The sequence below is a fragment of the Delphinus delphis genome, chromosome 16 (genome assembly GCF_949987515.2).
Source record: "Delphinus delphis chromosome 16, mDelDel1.2, whole genome shotgun sequence".
Classification (NCBI taxonomy): domain Eukaryota; kingdom Metazoa; phylum Chordata; class Mammalia; order Artiodactyla; family Delphinidae; genus Delphinus; species Delphinus delphis.
The window spans coordinates 1,397,660-1,422,195 of record NC_082698.1 but is presented as its reverse complement, the minus strand read 5'-3'; the positions used below and the strand labels follow the sequence as shown (position 1 = coordinate 1,422,195).

At 45.7% G+C, this 24,536-nt stretch overlaps 1 protein-coding gene across 3 annotated transcripts in view; it reads left to right on the top strand.

Annotated features, from left to right (window-relative positions):
- Positions 1–3,551: 3,551 nt before the first annotated feature.
- PPP2R2D (protein phosphatase 2 regulatory subunit Bdelta) overlaps positions 3,552–24,536 on the top strand; it is a 47,775-nt gene continuing 26,790 nt past the window's right edge. For all 3 annotated transcript variants that reach the window (XR_011246746.1, XR_009522376.1, XM_060033827.1), the window contains exons 1-2: positions 3,552–3,687; positions 3,774–3,866. Coding sequence is in view for 1 of the 3 variants with exons in the window: in XM_060033827.1 (XP_059889810.1) it covers positions 3,681–3,687; positions 3,774–3,866 (100 nt within the window). In the remaining 2 variants the exon portion in view is untranslated. The remainder of the gene's footprint in view (positions 3,688–3,773; positions 3,867–24,536) is intronic.

Sequence of the window (24,536 nt, the reverse complement as noted above, 5' to 3'; positions counted from 1 at the left end):
GCCAGTGTCTGAAGCTGACGGTCGCCGCAGGCAGAAAGAAAGAGTTCAAGAAAAGGGGTCTCATCACAAGGCATATCTGAGCTGATGCAGGAGACGGAGGACACACGTGTGGGTTCTGGAGCGCAGCTGGGGTGGGCGGGCCCTTTCCTCCCGGGGCCTTCTGCAGCCTCTCACAGTCACCTGATCAGTCAGGCTGACTCATCTCCCTCAGGAGGCTGGGAGACAGATTGCCAAGGAGCCTTTGAAGAACAAAGATCTTTTTCAATATACAGAATTCCTGAGTTACTAAGATAAATGGGGGAAGATTTGACATTTCTCGCACATAATTTAAAATTCAAATCTGCTCCCAGTAAAGGAAAATTGCAAGATATTCTGAACTGCGATTCAGATCCTTTTGCTGACATGAGGGCTCGAAGCTGCTTTAGATCTGCCTTAATTTCTATCGTCTGGAGAACAAAGCCACGTTATGGAATATCCTGGAGTTAATGTTTTTATGTTTGAAAGGAAGTTATTTTCAAACTTTTCAAATGGATCCTTCCATTCTGCGTAAATTTCTGAGAGTCACCCCTCTTGTTCGTATCTGTAGCTGCTTCCCTGTTATTACTGAGAAGTGTTCCCTTGTATGAGTAACAGTAAGCTAGACTCTAATATGCACCAGGCATTTCACAATTTGGCCATGAGATCTACAAATAATAAAACAAGAAAAATGCTTTGCGATACCCAGTGACTTTTAAACACCAATCAGAGTCCAGAGTAACTCACTGGATATTTAAAGTTCGCTGGCATTATGCAACAGAATGGTTTAAAATCTCTTGATATCAGCTGAGGCACAGTGGGACACAAAGGAGGCAGCTCTCTTTTCAGGAATATGTTTCTTTTGTGTTATTTTTGTTGTTTTAAGATTTTAATTTAATGGTAGCTAATTAACCAAAGAATGCAGTCTAAACTAAAACTAATTCTCTTGCTATCACTTCCAAAGACCTATCCTTAACACACATTAAAGCAATTGCATATAAGAGAGTCTGAGAGTTAACCTGGGTTTTCAACTGCTCAGAGAAAGGCCAGCTAAATCTATCAGTAAAAAAGGAGATTACAGCCCCAGTTCTCCACTCCTATTCACAAAAAGGATTGTTGCCCCTCACTTCCTCCACTCTCGTCTTACTTTCTCTTCAAGCCTCTCAAGCGGGATGCACCAGCCACTCCACAGTGACTCCTCTTGTCACAGTAAGGGCGTCCCAGCTGCTACAACCAAATGGTCCCTCCTTGGAGCTCCTCTCACGGAGCTCCTGCCCCGTCTTCATGGGCTCGGGACCCCACGCGCTCCTGGTTCTCCAGCCCACCTCCACGTGGCTCCTCCTCCTGGGCTCTGTCCTCGATCCTCTTCCCCACCTACCCTCCCTCCGGGGGTGAGCTCACCCAGTCTCTTCTGGCTTGAAGTGCATCTCGATGCTGGCGCCTCCAGAACCCACAGCTCCGGGTCGCGACTTCCCCAAGAGCTCCACGTCTGCATGTGCAGCTGCCTTTGCAACCGCTGCGCAAGTTCACAACCAATCTCTCAATCGGCCTGCACCCCTGCACCGGCCCAGCCATCCTTCCTGCAGCTGTTCCCATCTCAGCGTCAGGAAACTCCCTTGGACCGGGTGCTCAGACCACGGATGCAGTCATCCCCAAGTCCCTTCTCTCCCACACCGCATTCACTTCACAGTCAGCCCCCGGGGCGCTCCGCCTTCAAAATGCCTATCTCTGAAGCCTGACGGGTTCTCAAGCCCTCTCCCCAGGACCACCACATCCATGACCACTTGACCGTCATCCCTCTGCCTGGACGATCTTGGCTCCCTACAGTGCATCCTCAGCAGAGCGGCCACAGTGGCCCCGTTCAAGACCAAGTCAGCCTTCCCTGCTCATGGCCCCATAGCTTCCTATCTTGCCTGGACTCCATCCTGCTTCCCAGCACAGCCTCCTCCCGATGTCCGCGTGGCTGCCTCGCCTCCTCGAGGTCTTCTCCAGTCACCCTGTTTAAAACTGCAACCCTCCCTAGATGCACTCCCTTGCCCTCCTTCCTTGCTTTATTTTTCTATCCAACTTCATCTGACTTACTACCTACTTTGCTTTACTCCTGCTGTTTTCTTTTATTTTATATATAAATTTATTTATTTATTTTATTTATTTATTTTATTTATTTATTTTTGGCTGTGTTGGGTCTTTGTTGCTGCGCGGGCTTACTCTAGTTGCGGTGAGCGGGGGCTACTCTTCGTTGTGGTGTGTGGGCTTCTCGTTGTCGTGGCTTCTCTTGTTGCGGAGCACGGGCTCTAGGCGCACAGGCTTCAGTAGTTGTGGCACGCGGGCTCAGTAGTTGTGGCTCTCAGATTCTAGAGTGCAGGCTCAGTAGTTGTGGCACAAGGGCTTAGTTGCTCCGTGGCATGTGGGATCTTCCCGGGCCAGGGCTCAAACCTGTGTTGCCTGCATTGGCAGGAGGATTCTTCACCACTGCGCCACCAGGGGAGCCCACTCCTGCTATTTTCTGGATCCCTAAACTGAGATGTAAGCTCCCTGAGGGTAGGCATTTGCTCTGTTTACCCCCGCATCTCCTGGGCCGTGAACAGTGTGGCACATAGCACGAGCTGATCAAAAAATAATATTTGTTAAGTGGACAAATGTTCCTGATTTGGAATGATCATCTTCTAGAGATGCCACATGGTAACTACCAACTTCACAATATCACTGAAAGAAGTTATGATTTCGGACACATAAATCCCACAAATGAATAATCCCTCCGTAGGCCACAGGAAACACACCCAGGAATGAAGGAACGAACGATGGGCACGCTGTACCGCAACACCGTTTCCCTAAGATTGTACACTGATGGGGGCTCAAGGAATCCTGGTAGACAACGTGAGCTCTGTGCAGGGCTGCCGTCAAAGGTGTACACTGATTACCGGGACTCCAGCTGTGTCCGAGGAGAGTGATTTGCAGTGCGGCCTGGGTCGGTGGGCCGGCATGACGCTCTCACGTGCGGGGCGCTCCAGGTGTGGCCCGGCCCGGAAGCTCCGCCCACCGGCCACTGAGCGCGCTCTCCATTGGCTGTTCCGCCGAAGGATCGCGCTCTCATTGGCCGAAGACTCTAGGAACGGGCCCGGTTCGGCCTCGCGGCCTCCAAAACTCCGCAGAGGGACGGACGGCCGGCAGCAGACCCGCGGCTGATCTTCAGGGGAGCACCAAGCTCCAGGCTCACAGCCGCCCGCCGGCCGGGCCGTCCCCGGCGGCCCTGAAGCCCCGTTCCCAGGGGTCGGGGCGCGGCGCAGGTCGCGCAGACGTAGTCGGCGCACCGGGAGGACCCACCCCCCCCGCCCCCCGCGGCCGTGCGTCCCGCCCCTCCCCGCCCCGCTCGGAGACTCCCGGAGGCCCCGCCCCCGCCCCCGGCCGTCGGAGGCGGCGGGGGATGACGTCATCGAGCGGGACGACGGGCATTGGGCGCCATTTTGAAAAGGGAAAAAAAAATACGGCGGCGGCGGCGGCGGCGGCGGCGGCGGCGGCGGCGGCGGCGGCGGCGGCGGCGGCGGCGGCGGCGGCGGCGGCGGCCGGGCTGAGGTGCTTGGGCGGCAGCAGCGCGGCGGCCGCCTCGTACGTCCGCCGCCGCCTCGGCGCCCGGCCGCGCCCGGCTGCGCGCCGGCCGACCGGCCATGGCAGGTGAGGGCCCGCGCGGGGCGGGGCCGGGAGCGGGCGAGGGGCGAGGGGCTAGGGGCGCGAGCCTGACGCGCCCGGTGTATCCGCAGGAGCCGGAGGCGGCGGCTGCCCTGCGGGCGGCAACGACTTGCAGTGGTGTTTCTCGCAGGTCAAGGGGGCCGTGGACGAGGACGTGGCGGAAGGTAAGGCTGTGCACCTGGGCGCCCCGGAGCCCGGCTGGGCCGCTCCTGGCCGGGGCGCGGGGCGGGCGCGCGCTCGGAGGTCCGGCCCGCCGGGGAGGCGAACGCCGGCCCGGTCCCTAGGGGAGGCGGCCCCGGGGGTTATGTCAGGGGCCCAAGGTCGCGGAGCGCGCAGATGTCGGGTCTCCCGAGTGGATTTTGGGTTCTTTGCGCTGCAAGTGGCTGCCTCCTGCGTTTGCTGGAGCTCCGGAAATAACTGCAGAAGCCGGGGACTCGAGAAACAGAAGCTTGGGGTAACTGCAGACTGGCAGGAGTCGGGTGGGGAATCGCTCCGGCCTGGGTCAGGTCGGGGCCTCTGTCCAGTCACCTGTGCGCTGGGGGCATCTTGTCCGGCCTCAGTTTCTTCTTTAAAAACAGGGTCGGACCCCTTGGTGCTTTAGATTGCTTTCTAAGGTTCCGAAGTTTCTCAGTTTTCTTATCAGCTCTTTCTCCTTCTCCGGCGGCGTGTTTTAAAGTTCCTGCTGCAGATTGCACCTTTGAACTTTGCGGTGTTGAGGTTGGTTGGTCTTTTCCGTAACGATGGTCGCAGGGGAGCGGCGTTGCGGGGGGCGGGGGCGCTTCCCACGGCGCCGCGTGTCGTCCTGAAGGAAGAACGCGTAGACTCGTGCCCGTGCGCGCGGTGCAGCGGCTCGGGAGTGTGAAGTCAGGCAGTGACTCTTGCTGTTGTTCAGCCGTCTCACTCAACATGGTGAGCCTTTAATCCTCTCTTAAAAAGTTTTTGTGTTTGCGTGAGCTACACCTTCTTTGCCCCAAGTAACTAGCAGCCTCTGGTCAGGTGTCCTGCGCCTTTTCTCCACCGTGCCCGCTCCCGTGACCCTTGGCTCCGTCCTCCTTTGCTCTGCACCTCCCCCTGGCAGAGTGACATCTGGAGATCCTCTGACATCTGGAGACAAACAGTGCCCAGATCAGTAAGCAGGTAAAACGGTGCTTCAGAAATTTGTGAAGATGTATCCGATTTGAGATTGAGATTTTTCTTTACATTCACATAAGGTACGTTTTTTTTTCACTTTGCAGTGCCAAGTGGGTGACCGGTCAGCTTACTCAAAATTCCTATCAGGGATAAAGCAAAACCCATTTACTCACGGGTAGGAAGGTGGGAGGGCTTAATGCCTGTCTTAACTTCTGGTTTCTTTCCCTTTTTATAAGAAGGTTTAGTTGATAAGCCGAATGAATTAAAATGTAAGTCTAACTAAAATGGTGTATTTTAAGTGTGATGTTATACTTCGAAAATGGTATTCTTTTAAAAAGTCTTGATGGAACTATTTTGTTCTCTGAATTAAACTGGAACTTTTTGCAATTTTACATCCCTACTTTAAGTACAATTTTGACTACATCTAAAAGTTTGGTATTTTGAGTTATCTATTTTGTAAGATCTCTTTGTGGTAATTACCACATTTTGTTTGTTTGTTTGTTTGTTTGTTTTGCGGTACGCGGGCCTCTCACTGCTGTGGCCTCTACCGTTGCGGAGCACAAGCTCCGGACGTGCAGACTCAGCGGCCATGGCTCACGGGCCCAGCCGCTCCGCGGCATGTGGGATCCTCCCGGGACTGGGGGCACGAACCCGCATCCCCTGCATCTGCAGGCGGACTCTCAACCACTGCGCCACCAGGGAAGCCCCACATGTTTTTTTGATCGTGTGTATTCACAGCTCTCTGTCTTACTTCATACTTAATCCTCTATCAGGGTTAACACATTTGTAACTTTCATTATTTTGTCAAGTAGTCGTGATACTACCTGTTTGAATTGTACTATTTCCATAAAAGTCCATGAGAAAGAAGAAAAAAGTAATTGTTAACAGCTAGCAACGAGACTGTTGAGCAACGAGAATAAAGAAGCTGGTGGTGAAGCTTGTGCCCAGATTCAACCTTGGTGAAGAAGTGTTGATAAGAGATAATTAACGGGAGATGTAATTTAAGGGAGGTCACTGGACGTCGATACTTGGACTGTAGGACTAGAGGTATAGTAAATTTATTTGTGCAGATTTGTGGGTGGTGAGGTGTTTCGCTCTTTAAGGTTTTGTTCTGTTCCAAGCTCCGCTTTGCAGAGTTCTCTGGTAACCCTAAATTTTGTACCGTCTTTCTGCTTTCCGCTGCTGTGAGTGATCAGAAAGTGACTGAGGTGGGCCCCTCCTTGCCTGAGTATGGACATGAGGGGTACAGGGGCAAGTGTGGTCTCCCCTGACTTTTGAAGGTTGGGGAGTGCGTATAGTGGAGAGAGGCTTTTGATTTCCTTTTTGTTTTTAAAACTAATAGAGTTTGGGGGGACACCTGAAGAAAGTATTGTAATGTGTAAAATTTGATGATGGCTTTTTTTAATAAATTATTTCTTTATTAGAGTGTGTATATATATATATATATATATATATGTATTTTTTATTATTATTATTTTTAGAAACAACAGGGTTTTGCTTGTGGGTCAGGTCAGCCCATCGTGCTACCAGGGATTTCCCATCTTCCTGCAAATAGGGATAGAGGTGGGCTCAAGAGGAAACTAGTAATTGTTCTGCTAGTGACAAGATGTGTGAGTGACAGTCCCTGGTGACTTGCCCCCTCTCCTTCCCCTATGACAAGCTGGCCAGGGTGTTAGGCATCGCCCCTGAAGGTGGAATAGGTGAGCTTTTATGCCTAGATGAACAAAGAGTCAAAATAGTAAAACCAGGGGGAGGCTTCCAGAAGGAAGTGAGAAAGTAGTTGTTAGCCTGTACCTCCAAATATTTATGCTCTAAACAATGACTACTCTTTGGAAGTTGTTAAATATTTATACAGATTTTTCACGCGTGACGTTTAGTCACCATCACCCAGCCCCTACTCCCTTTTCTTGGGCAACACTCACTGCATGAACATCTTTTGCAGGTGTTGTCACACGATATTACAGTCCTTCGCTGGTCTGTCTTCAGCAGCGTGAGCTCTACTTAAAGCTTGAGGGCTAGGTGCCCCTGCCTCGCCCCACAGCCTGTAGAAGGCCCAGCCTGGAGGTAAAGATGGTTAAGTCTTATTATGTTCCCGAGGTTGCTTCAAGTTACTTGTGCCCATTAATTCAGTCTTCACACAACCCTGCAAAGGAGGAACTCTTGTTCTTCCCAGTTTTAGATGTGGAAGCCAAGGCCCAGAGGACAGATGACTTGGTCCGCAGAGTGGCCAAGCCAGCGTTGGAAGCTGGGCCAGCTGGCCCAGGGCCCATGCATGCTGTGCTGCATCAGTGACCGTTTGTGGCCAGTACTGTTGAAGGCCCACTGCGGGGTGGGGCTCCCCAGCCGTGGGATTGCTCTGTCCTTCCAAAGCTCAGGAGAGGCCTCACTACCAAGAATTAGAGGAAACGACCTCTGAAAGCAAATGAAAATGAGCTGTCTTTAAAGTGAGTGCCTATCAAAATGGTGTAAGATTAGTAACAAGGCTTTCAGAATGGGCATCCTCAAAGTATTTTAAGAATAGATACTACAGAGACGGTAAGCAGGGGGAACACCTGAATGTCAAGTGAGTGATACGGTAGCCTTGCCTGCCGAGCTACTCTCACAGGACCTCAGCTGCCCTCTTGCAGGGAAGTTCCGGGTCTGCTGCTTTTGTACATTCATCGCTCTTCTGATTTTCTGGAGGAACAGGGGGAACGGGTTAGAGGAGGGAAGGGCTTGTCATGAACTACTGCCTGGATTGACATAGTTTTTTGCATAGCTTGAGAGCAGCTGGTTCTTTTCATCTCAGAGTGTGTAGGTTTAAGTGTCTAGACTTTCTATTTGATGATTTTATTTTAACCGGTTTCTTCATCCACGATCTAATCTATTGCTTGGAATTAGACATTGATCTTTTTCTAAAGACATAATGCTTAACAAAACTAAAGGTTCATCTGCTTAATTCAAGCTTGAGTCTGGGAAGTTGTGTAAATAAGGTAGGTTTCTGGGTAATCTGGTATGGCCAGCCTTTCTGAAAGGGTTTACATAGATGTTATGAAAGAAAGAAACATTTAAATTGGCGAAGGGTAACAAAAATTAAGAGCACTTGGGCGTCAGTAGCAGGAAGTTATTGTGTTTCATTGAATATAAGATACATGTGATTTCAAAGATGTGAAAATGAAAGAAAATGTGCTTCTTAGAATCAATGAAATACCATATTTGTGAATGCAAAACTTTTCAATCGGGCTTCCCTGGTGGCGCAGTGGTTGAGAGTCCGCCTGCCGATGCAGGGGACACGGGTTCGTGCCCCGGTCCGGGAAGATCCCACATGCTGCGGAGTGGCTGGGCCCGTGAGCCATGGCCGCTGAGCCTGCGCGTCCGGAGCCTGTGCTCCGCAACGGGAGAGGCCACAACAGTGAGAGGCCCGCGTACCGCAAAAAAAAAAAAAAAAAAAAAACTTCTCAGTCATAGTCATTATTTCTAGAGTACTGTGATAGTTTTTTCCTGTGGAGAGTCTGCCTTAAAGAAATCAGATGTGTATGGCTTTTTTAAGATTAATGCATTCAGTGTACCTACTGAGCACAGCTACATTGTGGTGTCTCTGAAATCAGGCCATGCATTCAAGAAGCGGGACTGATCTTAGTTAGATAATCAGGTGCAGGTTTGTGGTCGTATCAAATCATACTCCTTGATTTTTTTATTCCTTGATTTTAAAAATCTGTTGTTTTGATGAGAAGTTCTGGGTTCAGTTCATGTCTGCTGTTTATCAAGCTTGAAGGCCCTTTCTAAACCTCAACTTGCTTATCTAGAAGTCACATCATAAGATTTTTGTTGAGATAAAAGTGCTGTGCTTTTGAACCTGTAAGGTGTTGTTGAAGTGCTAGGTACAGCTGTTCACTAATTTTCACGTATTTTAAGGTGTTTGGGTTTAGTTGGAGCTATATTTAAATGTGAAAGTAGCAGTCTCTTAGTTTTTCCCGACCTCCCGCAATCTCTCCACTCACCCCAGATCCCTTCCATAGGGCCTGACCTCTTGGTTTTTCCATCGTTATTCAGTGATCTTCCCACGCCTTGACCTTGGCTCATATTTCTCTCCCAGCGTAGAATACAGCTTTCCCCGGCTATCCTATCTGGAAGCAGAGCATTCCTGCAAAACCTAAGCCGAAATGGTGTAAAGGGAGAAGCAATAATTACCTTAGCCATAGGTATCAATTACCTTATGACACAGGCACAGAAGGAGTCAAGGTAAAGCCCAGACGCTCAGACACAGTTCAAAGCTCTGACAGCTTGATGCTGAGATGCTCAGTGTAGCTCCTGGAGAAGGAGCTTGGTGGGGCCCCTCTCACTGCTCAGGGTGCACTACCTGTATAATCATTTCCTGCGAAACAAATGCTGAAGGCTTATTTTGCCCCTTTTTTTTTTCCCAAAAGTGAAATCTTCAGATTTCTTTCAGTTAGCAAACTGTAGGTCTTTGGTAAAAGCGAAATGACGTACAGTGAGCTTTCAAAAACTGGGGGATTTCTCAGGAATTCTCTGTGGTAGTCCAGTGGTTAGGATGCCGGGCTTTCACTGCCCGGGGCCCGGGTTCGATCCCTGGTCGGGGAACTAAAATCTCGCAAGCCATGCGGGGCGGCCAAAAAAAAAAAAAGGTGGGGGATTTCTATATTCTTTTAGTTTCCTCTCCTCCTTTCACACCTAGTCATCCATCTAAATCCATCTCAGATTCCACTTTCTTTATGAAACACTGCTCAGCCACTCTTAACATCCTTTCCTGTCACTTAGCATGTCATGGTGTTTAGCATTGGCTGTATCCTGCTTGTTCTCTAGTTTTATCATATGGGTTAGGCTTGCTCTTCAACTTGATGTTAATCAAGATATTGAAAGATTTTGGTACAAATTCCACTTCATCCCTCTTACTAGCTTCGTGTTAATGTGACAGTTACTTACCTTCTGTTCCTCAGCTGTAAAACAGGGTGCTATTTCCTGTGACCATTACAGGTTCTTAGAAAGATTCCAGGTAATGCAGGAAAAGCTTTGACAAACTGGCTCACAGTAACTGATAACTGTTAAAATGTTGGTATCTTTTTTTTTTAATTTTTCATACAGTTTTTAAAGGTTACTTTCCATTTACAGTTATTACAAAATATTGGCTCTATTCCCCATGTTGTACAGTACATCCTTGAGCCTATCTTATACCCAATAGTTTGTACCTCCCATTTCCCCACCCCTATATACCCCCCACCCCATAACCACAAGTTTGTTCTCTATATCTGTTAGTCTGCTTCTTTTTTGTCATATTCACTAGTTAGTTTGTTGTGTTTTTTAGATTGAACATATAAGTGATATCATACAGGGTTTGTCTTTGACTTCACTTAGCATAGTGCCCTGCAGGTCCCTCCATGTTGTTGCAAATGGCATTATTTCATTCTCCTTTATGGCTGAGTAGTATTCCATTGTGTAGATGTGCCACATCTTCTCTATGCATTCCTCGGTCGATGGACACTTGGGTTGTTTCCATGTCTTGGCTATTGTAAATGGCGCTGCCATGGACATTGGGGTCATGTATCTTTTCAAATTAGTGTTTTTGTTTTTTATCGAATATATACCCAGGAGTGGAATTGCTGGATCATATGATAACTCCATTTTTAGTTTTTTGAGAAACTGCCACACTGTTTTCCACAGTGGCTGCACCAGTTTACATTCCCACCAAGAGTGGAGCAGGGTTCCCTTTTCTCCACATCCTTGACAACAGTTGTTGTTTGTGTTCTCTTTAATGATAAATGTTGATGTCTTAAGAGACCCTCTTGCCTAGGAGAGTAACTTACTCTGTGTTGCTCCAGGGAGCCACCTTAAGAAAATGAAGGGTGTTATGGGGGCTAGCTTTCAGCTTAGTTCATCTAAAAAGTTGGCAACAGCGTCCTGAAGGTCTGCTCGTGCTGAATGTTGCAGTGGAGAAACCCAGTTTCTCCCTCACGCAACCATGTGTTTAGACAGCGACTGGCAAGCAGTTGGGTCCTGGCACCATCGTGAGAGCAGGGTATGTGGAGGGAATGTGATACAGTGCCCAGTACACAAGACTTGGGTGGGGAGTGAAGGGAAGGAAATCAGGGTGTAGGAAGAGGGAGGAAGGAAAGGGAGAAGAATGTTCCAGATTGAGGGGGCTTGGAGTAGAGATTGCAGAGAGCGTGGCGCATTCTGGGAAACCAGAGTACTTGGTGTGTTTGTCTGGCAAAGAAGGGGAAGGCCCGAGACGAGGGGCTGGCAGGGACCAGAGTGATGAGTAAAAGCCTTGAATACGGTGCTGAGCACCTTGAATTGTGTTTCGAAGTAAATGTGATCATAAACGTTTAAGGTTCTCACTAGAGGAGTGACGTCAACTTTACGGAAGGTCACTCTGGCCTTTGGAAAATCGGTGGTGACGGGGTACAGAGTGGAGACAGGAATGCAGCTGCTCAGCCACTGCAACAACAAAGGCTGGCAATGTGAGCTTACACTAAATCAGAGGGTTTCAGATTCTCTTTAAAGGGCCCAGTAGTAAATATTTCAGACTTTGCAGGCCAGTCCTGTCTCATCTACTCAACTCAGCTGTGCCTTTGCAGCAGAAAAGCAGCCAGAGACCCCAGGAACATGAGGGTGTGACGGTGGCCAGTACCACTAGTTACAGATCAGCAAGGGCCAGATTTGGATTTCACATGGTAGTTTGCCTGCCCTGTGCTAAGCCGGTGGTTCTCAAAGCCTTTTGGTTCCAAAACCTCTTGGTTTTATACTCTTAATAATTTTTGAGGACCAGAGAGCTTTTTGTTCATGAGGGTTATGTCTATCAATATTTACTGTATTGGAAATTAGGACAACTGAAACTATTTATTATTTCACTTTAATAATAAATCTATTACATGTTATCATAACATTTTTAATGAAAAACAACTTTACCAAAACCAAAAAAGATTGAGTGCCATTGTTTTATACTTTGCAAGTGTTTTAAGTGTAGGGCTTAATAGTAGACAGGTGGATTCCCAGATCTGCTTCTACATTCAATCTGTTACAATTGTTTTATTGAAATATATGAAGAAAATTTGGCCTCATACTTACATGTAGTTAGAACAGGGAGGGGTGATTTAATAGCCTTTTCATGTAATTATAGGTATTCCACCTTAATACTACAACAGAACTGCACACATGGTGGTTTCTTCTAGTTACACTTTGGAACCTGAGACCCTATCAGTGAATTGTTTGCCCCTGTTAACATTGAAGTCCATAGTTCCGTCTTGTACTTTGACTGTGTCCCTTGCTCATGTGGTTAATTTGGTAGCACCACATCTTGGTCATTTAGAAATACATATTGGTACACTGAGCTGTTCAGATCTTCTAAATGTTGAGACATTTCACTGTACAAGATCACGAAAATCACCACTGATCTCATTAGAAGAGTCTTAAAGTGGGAAGCTGTCAAATTAATAGCAGAAACAAGTTTTCCAAAATTCTGATTTCTCTTGAAAGCTTGGATTTTATCATTGGCAGCAAATACCGTCAGTTGTTTTCTGTGTAGTGAGTGGCTCACTTCGTTTATTTTTAAGAAAATTTCTGCCAGATGTCAAAACCTAAACAACCATAGTTGGTCAGTTGTTCTTTCAGATAAAAGTGGCATTCCATGAAAATGGCTGGTTCGACCTGCAGCACTGACAACCGTGCACATGCTTTTCCTTGAGACAGTCACTGCACTCGGGGGTACAGCAAACCTGCTGTGTGCCTAGCGCCCACCTTACCACAAAGCATATTGAAAAGACTCATCCTGGGGGCTTCCCTGGTGGCGCAGTGGTTAAGAATCCGCCTGCCAGTGCAGGGGACACGGGTTCGAGCCCTGGTCTGGGAAGATCCCACATACCGCAGAGCAGTTAAGCCAGTGCGCCATAGCTACTGAGCCTGCGCTCTAGAGCCCACAAGCCACAACTACTAAAGCCTGCGTGCCTAGAGCCCATGCTCTGCAACAAGAGAAGTCACCGCAGTGAGAAGCCCACACACCGCAAAGAAGACCCAACGCAGCCAAAAATAAATAAACTTAAAAAAAGAGAAAAGACTCATACTAATGGGTTGGTATTGAGTAAAATTAATTCGTTTGATGGTTCATCAAGGATATTCCTCAGTAAAACTGGCTTTTTTCCTTTCTTTTCTTCCTGCCCTTGCGTGGTGTGAACAGCAGGACTGCTGGTGCGGTTCCATGCTGCTGAGTGATGTGTGCTGGACACCAGCAGTTTCAGCCACATTGCTTTTGCTCTTTCATGCAGATGACAACACAGTGAAAATGGCAACGCGTATTATTGTGAAAACAGTTTTGACCTTGTGGTCCTTGAAGAGGTTCTTGGGTACCTGCAGGGGTCCACAGACCACACTTTGAGAACTACTGCTTTAAAGTTAGCTACTAGCAATAGGAATAACAGAACAGGGCAGATTTTAAGATTAACTGTCCCCTCTCATCTTTACTGGATTTTGCTGTTTTTGTCTCAGAATCAAAAGCAGAGCATTCATTATTTAAAGTAACTCAAGTGATGCAGATGTAAAAAGAGTAAAAGCAAAAGTTCTTCTTCATTCCTCCCCAGAGGTGATGACCCTTAACAATGTGTGTATGTTTTTTAGACCATTTCCTATTCATCTATCTATGTACTTTTGTTTTAAAATTTAGTTTGCGTGTAAGCAGCACTTTTTAAATCCCTTACAAAGTGTGAATCCTATTATAAATGTTGTTTGCTTGCTTGTTTGCATCAGCAGTGTGTAATTTGAGATCGTACAGTGACCCGGGCTTTCTGCTGAGCTGTGCACACACTTGAGCCTGTTTGACCCTGAACGTAGCCCCTGGAGATGTCAGTGCTACTGTTGCTTGTGTTTACAAATGAGCACATTGACTCTCAGAAGATGTAGTCACTTGCCCAAGGACACAGAGCTAGTGGGTGCTGAGGTCAGGATTTCAGCCCAGGTGTTCTGGATCCAGAGCCCATACGTCGGTATTTTTAACGATGCTGCCTTCTTGCATAGCTCGATTTGATCCTTTTTGATGGCTACAGAGTATACTACTCATTTATTTAACAAGTCCTCTGTTGGTGGGTTCCAAGTTTTGCTATTACTAAAGATGCTGCAGTAAAGAGACTTGTCCATCCATCTGCCTGGGGCAGGAGTTGCTGTGGCTAGAGTCCTAGAAACAGACACACTCAAAGGCCTCCAACATTTACCTTTTTTGGCTGCCAAATTGTCCTCCAAAAGACGGTGCTGACTTACACCTTCCCCAAACTTTTCCTTCTCCACTCATGCTGGGAATATCAAACTTTTTAATTTTAGCTATTTTAATGTCAATTTTAATGTTGTAGTTTGCATTTCCTTACAGTTAGGCAATTGAGATTTTTTTTGTCAACTATTTCTATTTCTTCCGTGAATTGTCAGATTGTATCTCTTGTCCATTTTTCTACTGAGGCTTTTAGAAATGAATTTTAAAAGCTTTTTAATACATTATAAGTACTAATCTCTGAATATTTTTTATTAACCTTGAGTTTTAATTTTTCAGTTATGTCCCCTGTATGTGTGTCTTCTGTAGGCGGGTTTTTTTGTTGCTGTTGCCGCTGTCGGGAACTAAGAAAAGGCTGAGATCTTTGTTGGGTCAGTAGTGGTGTGGAAGAGGAGCGGTGCGGGACAACAGGAGTGATTCATAGGCTGGACTAAATATTGAGAGCCGGAGCTCAGAGAGTGACCGTGAACACAGAAGAGCTTGGAAAGTTCACAGAGAGCTTGGTAAGGCTGTTAGACTTACACAGACTGGGGAGCAGACTTTAGCCCGTTTTATCTAGATCTCCAGAGATAAGAAAGTCACAACTAAAACGCGGTGTATGAATTCTATATCTTGTGCTAGACGTAGCACAGTGCTGGCACATAGGAAGTATTTTAATAAATTGTGAATTCTTAGTGAGTCAGGATACCTGCCCCAAAGGTATTAAGTTCCCTGATAATGATGTGGAAAATTTGGGTGTAAGAAAGGAACAAACGATGAGTCCTCATTTTTAACCATATCTGTAAACGTGTCATTCATTTTTAAAAAGGGGTAAGAGAGTTCATATAAATCATCAAAGAAAGGGCATTAATGGGCAAAGACTTCTTTTTTAATTTATTTTATTTATTTTTGGCTGCGTTGGGTCTTTGTTGCTGCACGGGGGCTGCTCTTCATTGCAGTGCGTGGGCTTCTCATTGCGGTGGCTTCTCCTGTTGCGGAGCACGAGCTCCAGGCACGTGGGCTTCAGTAGTTGTGGCTCGTGGGCTCAGTAGTTGTGGCGCACACTTAGTTGCTCACGGCATGTGGGATCTTCCCGGGCCAGGGCTCGAACCTGTGTTCCCTGCATTGGCAGGTGGATTCTTAACCACTGCACCACCAGGGAAGCCCACAAAGATGTTTTAATTAAAGCAGTGGTGAGGTTTTATTTTTGCTTTACATTTCTGGAAGAAGTATCTCTACACTCATTTTTCTGGAGGGCAATTTCACATGTATCTGTAAAACCTTAAGCAAGGGTTGGGAGCCTATGATTCATTCCACTTACAGGAATATGCCAGCTTTTATTTTTTTTTTTAATTTATTTTTTTGGCTGCATTGGGTCTTCGTTGCTGCGCACAGGCTTTCTCTAGTTGTGGCAAGCAGGGGCTGCTCTTCGTTGCAGAGCACGGACTGTAGGCGCGCCAGCTTCAGTAGTTGTGGCACGCAGGCTCAGTAGTCATGGCACATGGGCTTAGTTGCTCGGTGGCATGTGGGATCTTCCCGGGCCAGGGCTTGAACCCATGTCCCCTGCATTGGCAGGCGGATTCTTAACCACTGTGCCACTAGGGGAAGTCCTGTGCCAGCATTTCATGAGGTGTATTTACAGAGTTGTGCATTGCAGCAATAAAATATCAGGGAAAAAACGCCCAGAAGTAGTGAAGTGATTAAATGCATTGTGGTGCACCCATATTGTGGTTTAAAGGGGTCTGTGCCTGCCGGAGAGAGGTTTGTGACGTATTAGGTGAAAAAAAGCAATTCACAGAACAGCGATCGCGTGTAAATCTGACTGGGGTTGTAAATGTCTGGAAGATGCAGGATGGCTAACATCTTTGGGGACCCGGGGGTAGTGAGGGGTCAGATTTGCATCAGAGGGACTTTGGCTTTTATTCTACATGCTTCTGTATTATTTAATGTTCCACACCAATGCAGCATTGTTTTTGTGATGATAAAAAGAAAAAGACCAGTTAAGAAAAGGGAAAGACTAGCTTTATAACAGTGGAGGAAGGGTTCCCTTCCTGCTACTTATGAACACCTGCTGTTTAGGCTGCCACTTGAAAACACCCTAAACATTTTTTGTAAGGTTTTTTGTTTCTTAGGGGTTTTTTGGAGTATAGTTGATTTACAATATTGTGTTACTTTCAGGTGTACAGCAAAGTGAGTCAGTTATATGTATATTTTTTCCAGATTATTTTCTATTATAGATTATTACTATACTATAAGATACAAGACACTGACTATAGTTCCCTGTGCTGTACAGTAAATCCTTTTGCTTATCTGTTTTATGTAGTTTGTATCAACCCCATTTTTCTGAGTTTTAATTGTTCTGCTCCAGGTATCTGTGATGACAAAATAGATATCCATAAGAATATATATTACTGAAGCTCTAGTATTTGTAACTAGATGTAAAGCAAAGCAAAATGACAGCCCAGCTGATGATGATTGTTGAAAGGGGGGCCTTCAGTGCCTGGTACATCAGTGCGTTTGCAAATGGACCTAACTATCCATCTCATGGGGGCTGCTTGTGGCTTGGTTTCGGCCATTTGCAGTGTCCTGTGTATCTACATGTTTTAAAGAAATGTCATAATTTCTTTTTTTTTTTTTGGATATACCTTACATATAGGACAAATATTTTTTTTATTTTATTATTTACGTTTTGGCCGCACTGTGCAGCATGTGGGATCTTAGTTCCCCTACTGGGGATAGAACCCATGCCCCCTGTGGTGGAAGCGCAGAGTCTTAACCACTGGACTGCTAGGAAGTCCCTAGGAGAAATATTTTAAATCTTGAGACAACCATTTGCCACCTCACTTTTTTTTTTTTCCTTAACAATATCTGTTTTCTTCTCTGTAGCTTTTTTTTTTCTTTTTTCTTTTTTTGGTCCTCTGGGTCTTAGTTGCGGCTCATGGGCTCCTTAGTTGCAGCTTGCCAGCTCCTTAGTTGCGGCAGGCAGCCTCCTTAGTTGTGGCATGTGAACTTTTAGTTGCAGCGTGCATGTGGGATATAGTTCCCTGACCAGGGATCGAACCCTGGCCCCCTGCATTGGGAGCGCAGAGTCTTAACCACTGTGCCACCAGGGAAGTCCCTGCCACCTCACATTTTGATAAACTTTATAGTTTTCCTTTAAAATAAGTAGTAACATACATATTATTAACATAATATCAGTAATTATTATCTAATTATTATACAGTTACATATAAATGTAAGGTATATTTATTTATTAAAATATATATAATATTATATGCTAATTGTAAACACCCATGTTCTCAACATTTGGTCATATTTGTTTCAGATTTAAGATGTAAAAGTTACAGTTGAAGTTCTCTCTCTCTTTTTTTAACTCCCCAGTTCCATTTCCTGTACTTTTCTCTCCTTCCTTCACCAGTGGCAACTTCTACCATAAAGTTGGCCTATAAATTCCCTGCTTCCGAATTTTTATCGAAATAGATGTACTGCTGCTGCTTTTTCTCCAGTTGTCTTGCTTTTGTTAGACCTTAAGGATCTAATTGAATGTTAGAGGTCAACATTTGTTAGATTTTGACTTTGGTTATGATAACAAAAAGCACGTATCTGTCAGTTGTTGAAGTCATCTGAAATATCAGAGATAGTTCTTGAAGTAGTATTAGCCACAGTGATCATTAATTTTTTTCTGCCATCAAGCCCTGGTTATGTTCAGGTATGTAGTAGTGATATCAATCTGAAAATGAGAGAATGCAAAAAGTCTTTATTTTAACCATTCTCAGTTTACTTAATGTCCATTAAAGCACAGTAGAATTCGCAGGAAAAGGAGAAGTTGATTGGAATTACCCACTTAGGACTTCCTGTGTGCCTTTCAAAGTACTGTTCAGGGTAAAACTCATACATAATGTAATTGTATGAATTGTTGCTTTAGAAATCCATTGAAATCCACTGGAAGTTTACCTTTGGGGGAATTCCCTAGTGGTCTAGTGGTTAGGACTCTGCACTCTCACTGCTGAGGGCCCAGGGAAGGGCCCAGGTTCAATCCCTGGTTGGGAAACTAAAATCCCACAAGCTGTGTGTGGCACGGCCAAAAAAAAAATTTACGTTTGGGGTTGCTGGCTGTGCAGGCCTGGTGGTGGCCGGCAGAGGGCAGGCTGGGTTTAGGGAGAACAGGTGCCCTCACCTTTCAGACTTGGCTCCTGAGGTTGCATCTCCTTGTTTCATTTGACCTACAGAGAAAAAAATAACAGGGTAACGTGGATTTGGCTTTTTTTTTTTTTAAGGTTTGTGAATTTTTTTAATTGCGATAAACTATGCGTAGCTTAATATGGATCGTTTTAATTATTCCCATGTGTACAACTCAGTGGCATTAATTACATTCACGATATTGTGTGGCCACCACCACCTCTACCCAAAACTTCCTCATCATCTCCAACGAAAACTCCATACCTGTTACATAACAACTCCCTCTTCTCTTCTCCCTGCAGCCCCTGGTAATCTCTATTCTGGTTTCTGTCTCTGTGTATTTTCCTATTCCAGGAACTGCATATAAAACTGGAATTATACAATATTTGTCCATCTGTATCTGGTTTATTTCACTACAAATAATGTTTTGAAGATCTACCCAAGTTGTAGAATGTATCAGAATTTTTTAAAGATTTTATTGTTCTGGAGCTATTTTAGGTTCACAGCAAAATTAAGAGGAAGGTACAACAATTGCCCATATACCACCCTCCCCCTTCAACCTCCCCCACGGTCAGCACCCCCTGCCGTAACAGCATGTTACACGTGTTGCAGTCAAAGAGCCAGTATTGGCGCATCATCATCACCCATAGTCCATAGTTGACCTCAGGGTTCACTCCTGACGTTGTGCATTCTGTGGGTTTGCACAAATGTGTGGTGACACGTCTCCATCAGTATAGTCTCATAGAGTCGCTTCCCTGCCCTCAAACTCCTCTTTGCTCAGCCTGTTCACCCCTCCCTTCCTCCGCCGGCCCCCCACCCCACGCCAGCAACCACTGATTGTTTTTTTTACTGTCTCCATAGTTCTGCCTTTCCCAGAATGTCGTAGAGTTTGAATCATACCGTAGGCAGCCTTTTCAGATTGGCTTCTTTCACTTTGTAATAAGCATTTAAAGTTCTTCCCTGTCTTTCATGGCTTGGTGGCTCGTTTCTTTGTACGCTGAATAATATTCAATTGTCTGGATGGACCACAGTTTATTAACCTGTTCGCCTACGGAAGGACATCTTAGTTGTTCAGGTTTTGGCAGTTACAGATAAAGCTGCTACAAACATTTGTGTGCAGGTTTCTGTGTGGATGTACATTTTCCACTCCTTTGGGTAAATACCAAGGAACAAAGTTGCTGGGTGGACCATATGGTAAGAGGACGTTTATTTTTGTTAGAAGCCGTCAAGCTGTCTCCTGAAGTGGCTGCACTGCTCTGCTCTGCGTTCCCACCAGCGATGTAAGGGAGTTCCTGCCGCTCCGCACCCTCTCTAGCACTTGGTGTTGTCAGTGGTTTTGGATTGTGACCATTCTAATAGGTGTGTAGCGGTATTGTGTGTTGCTTTACATTTTCCTGATGACATATGCTGTGGAGCATCTTTTCATATGCTTGTTTGCCATGTGTATATCTTATTTGGTGAGGTGTCTGTTAAAGTCTTTTGCCCATTTTGTAATTGGGTTGTTTTCTTATTGTTGAGTTTTAAGAGTTCTTTTGTATATTTGGATACCAGTTCTTTATCAGATGTGTCTTTTGCAAATGTTTTCTCCCAGTCTGTAGCTTGTCTTCTCATTCTCTTGAATGTATCAGAATTTCATTCCATTTTATGGCAGAATTAGATATGGATTTTTTGAAATAGAAATAATACGTTTCTAACCTCATTTTTTATTTTGTTTTTGGTCATTGAATGTACTTTTAAAATTTTTACCCTTAAACAATAAATGTATTCCTGAAAAGGTATTTGGAAATTGGATTATTTATATGCATGGAGTGAAATTACTGGTCAAAAATAGCTTGTTATAAGTTTTTTCTATAGTAAAAAATCACAAAGTTGGGGTGGATAATTGCTTAAAGTTTGGTAAACTCTGACTTGTTTTATCATTCACCTGGTAAAGTTCTCACTTACTTGATAATCTTGCCTATTTTAGGGTTTCTCTAACTTAGATATCTGTGAGTTCTTTCATGTGTGTTTAAATATACTTAACTTTGTACTTAGTTATAAGGAAGAATCTCAAGGCTGTGTGTGTTACTAACAGATGCTAACAAAAGTTGGCATTTAAGGAGAAACATTAGCAGCCTTGTTTTTCTAATGTGATGGACTAGGTTCAAATTTAGACACAGGTTATTCTTCTTTTGGTACCAGTTCCTCAAGGTAATGACCTTTTTACTGTAGATGACAAAAATACTAGTCACTGTCTTCTTGCTAGTTTGACTGAGTCTGAAATCCAGTGAGGGGCTGTGTGTTGTTACATGTCTAGGTATGCAGCAGGGGAGAGGGGCTGAAAGAAGAAACTTTGCTGAGAATAGTTAGTGACCCGAGGCAATAAATGAACTTTGACCTCCTCATTCTTGCTTCTTGTGCATCCATCCATGGTGTGGAAGGTACCCTGAGCAAAGCACTGCTCTTCAACAGACACGGTCCTAGGATGGAAGCAGTTAACTAGTTAATTGCCATTGTGATGAGGGCTCCAGATGGAGTCAAAGGGGTTCCCTGGGCAGTGGCCCTTTGAGCTCTAAAGTGAAGGATGGATGGGCATGGACTGGGTTGAGGGATGGGAGGCGTGGTCCAGGCAAAGCAGAACGTGGAAGAGGGCTTGAAACAGGAAGAATTATGATCAGTTCAGGAAGCTGAAAGAGGCCTGGGTGATCAGACCATAGAAAGGAAAGGGGAGAAGAGAATGAGGATTCTGATCTTTCTCCTAAGGGCAGTGGGGATTCACGTGATGTGTCTTAGTGGGAAAATGGCGATCGCATTTGTGTTTAAAAATAAAAATTGCTCCAGATGCAGTGTGCAGAGGTGGGCTGGAATCATTTTAGGGCAAGATGCTTTTTAATTTTCAGAAGAGCCTAGCAAGTACGTTGATGATTGTGTTACAGAGACAGTGCCCTGTCCTTCATAGTGAGAGAGGGCTTTGGCGTGCTTTGGGTCAGGCTTCTGCCGTGGACCACACAGTTCTAATTCACCGAAAGAATTACTAGTATGAAATTAAGCATAAAATCTCCTGGCTGTAATTCAAGTGTGGGAGAAAGGTTAAAATGGACAGTCAGATAGCCTTTTGGGTTAAAACTTTCTAATTTTTAACATGTGGTGGGGGGAATAGAATGGAATATTCTGTATGAATTGGATTTTCCTTGAAAAGAGTGATTAATTTTCCAGTGGGCTTTAATTTTAATAACGGGTTAAATGTGGTTTCCTAAGTTTTGAGGTCTGCTGAACTTCATTAGGTAAGACATCTAGTTAGGGAATGATGTAAACACGAATTTTCCTGATAAACAACAATAAAAGATTCACCATATCCTTCTGCTGCCTTTGTCTCCTTATGCACATGCTTTGCAAGAAGTAACCCAAAAAAAAGAACAAAAGCAAGGGATCTTTAGGTTTAAATGGAAGGGGGATTAAAAATAGTGTTTTGTTGAAAAATTCATAGCAGGGTTTTGTTTAGAAAACATTGAAATAATGTAGTCTACTTTTAGAATATAACCGAGAAAGGTTACAAGTCGTGAAGACCCTTTTAATGACTTGATCCAATCATTTTATGGTGTACTTTCAAATAACAGCTTTATTGAGATATAATTCACATAGCATGAAACTCATCCTTTTAAAGTGTACAGTTCAGTGTTTTTAGTGTGTTCGCAGAGTTGTGCAGCCATCACCACTAGCTAATTTTAGAACATTTTCATCACTCCCAAAAGAAACTCACGAGCAGTCCCTTCTCAATCTTTCCTCCCCCACCTCCTGGCAACCACTAACCTACTTTCTGTTTCTATGGATTTGCCTGTTCTGCACATTTCATTTAAATGAAGTCATATAATATGTGGCTGCATGCCACTCTGACAGGTGCAAGGGAGCATGAGATAAATGGCCACACCCTCAGTTCACGTCTTACACGTTCATGCATGGGGAAAGTTGACTGGTTTGGTGATGGTGGCAGAGGAGCTGGGTGGGTTGAAACAGGTGCACTTGCCAAGTGGTGGGAGCAGACAGTCCTTAGAGGGGGCTCAGGAGAGAGTGGAAGGCAGTGAGTGCAGTGAGCCAGCCGGCTCTGCTTTCGGAGGACCAAGGTGCGGCAGAGGCCAGAAGAGGGGTGGGGCCACTTTTTTCCTTAAGATGAGAGATTGCAGCGCCCCTGTTTGAAAATGGGAGCAGTCTATTAGAGGGGAGAAGAGGGATGATTGACAGAGGAGCATAGTCCTCGAGGAGGCCAAGTAGCATAGGGCCTCCTGCTTTGGTTGGTCCCAGCTAGAAGCAGCGGCTCCTTCCGCTGCCACAGGGAAGGAGGGGTCAGTCCCCGCAGGTGCTGTATTTGTTCGTGGGTGTGTGTAGACGATCTCTTCTGGGCATTTCTGTTTTTCAGAGAAATAACACAGAATTATTAACAGTAAGTGAGGTGTGGGTGGCTGAGGTGCTGGAAGTGTGAGAGGAAAAGGTGTGAAGGGGGTGTTGTGAAGTAGGAGGGATCAGTGGTCTGGGAGCATCAGATGAAAATCTGTGAGCGGGCGTTGGGGAGCAAACAGCCGCCACCGGAGAGGGCTTTGGGGGAGCTCAGGGATCGACATGTCTCAGAGCAAGAAGATGGAGGGAGCGTTCCAAGGAGAGGATGAGGCTGTAGTCAGAGAGAGGCTTGGGGAGGTTGGACTCTCGAGGCAGGCTGGGGAAGCACAGGGCCAAATGTGGAGAAGATGGATAGAAGTAAACAGGACACAGGGGAGGTGCCCAAGCGTGCAGCACGGCGGTGTTCACAAATGCAAACATCCTTGGAAACGACCCAGATCAAGAAAGCACCTAACCCTCACCCGCAGCCCTGTTCCACCCCAGCTGCTGACATTATGGATTCCGTCCCCCTGTTTCTGAACTTAATATAAATAGGATCGTGGTGTAAGTACTCCTTAGTATTTTCTTCATGAAACTCATCCGTATTGTTGTGTGCAGCGGTTGTTTGCTCACTTCCACTGCTGTGTGGTACTCCACCATGTGAACATTCCACAATTTAGGCATCCTTTCTACTGTTGATGGACATTTGAGTCGTTTCTCTTGCAAACATGCTACTGTGAACGTTCTTGTAAGTGCTTTAATGGTACACTTATGTGTTTCTGGTGGCTGTGCATCTAGAGTGAGATTGTGGGGTCCTGGGATGTGTGGACGTTTAGCTTTTGTGGACATTGCCAGTTTTCACTCCCACAGGTGGGGTGTGAGAGTTCCTGTTGTTCCCTATCCTTGCAAACACTTGGAACAGTCTTTAATTTCAGCCATTTCCCTGGGCGTGTAGTGGTGTCTCAGTGTGGTTTTTACTTGCCTTCTTTCCCTGACGGCTGAAGAGGTTGAACGCCATTTCCTATTTTATTGGCCTAGGATTAGTTTTGATGATACCGTAGTGGGGAGTAGATGACGATTTTAACAGTGACCACGTCCTGGGACTGGTCCTAATGCAGTTCCTAGTAGTGAGGAAGGGGGTAGTGGTCTCATGAGGGACATGCAGACGTTCATCCTGCTGATGGCTGTGTAGGTCAGCAGAGCTGTGTTCCTTATCGGGAACACACTGTGATCGCAGGCTGGGAGGTGGTGTTAAGTAGCCCTGCACATCTTGAACTAGAGGAGAAGGGGAGGGAGAAAATGAAACGAACTGCTGGAAACTGCATCTCCCGTCTGATTGTTGTGCGTTCATTTTGATTGTGAAAGTTGAGTATTGATAGGGTTTTAAGCAGGGTGGTAATGTGACTTATTCCTTTAAACACATCCCTCCATCTGCCTTATGGAGATTGGACTCGAAGGGGCAAGGTGGGGGGTGGGGGGGCGCTTAGGAGGCTGTCACAATAATTCAGCCAGAGATTATGGTCACTTTGGACATAAGACAGTGGCAGTGAGACTGATGAAAGTAGAGGAAATGAAATACATCTATATGTTTTTGTTTTGAAAAGCTTAAAAACTTGGAAAAGTACAAGAATAATATAACAAACACCTGTATACTCCCCCCCAGAATCTGCCACCACAGCTGCCTGTCTTCCTTCATTTCTGTGGCTTTGTATGTGTAAGTGATCTGTCTGGTTCTGCGCTCCGGGATCCAGTAGCATGGTTCTAGATCTCCTCGGTGCTGCCCCGTCTGAGCTAGTCCATAACCCTGTGCGTCCTGGTCGTCACCAGCTGTACCACCTCTGAAATCTTAGTTTAAGGTGCTTCTCCCTGGGGTTTCTGCCTCCCTCCCATGCTTCCAGCTCAGCTGGGCCCCTGCCCCCACTGCACCTTCCTCAGTACTGTCTGTCCC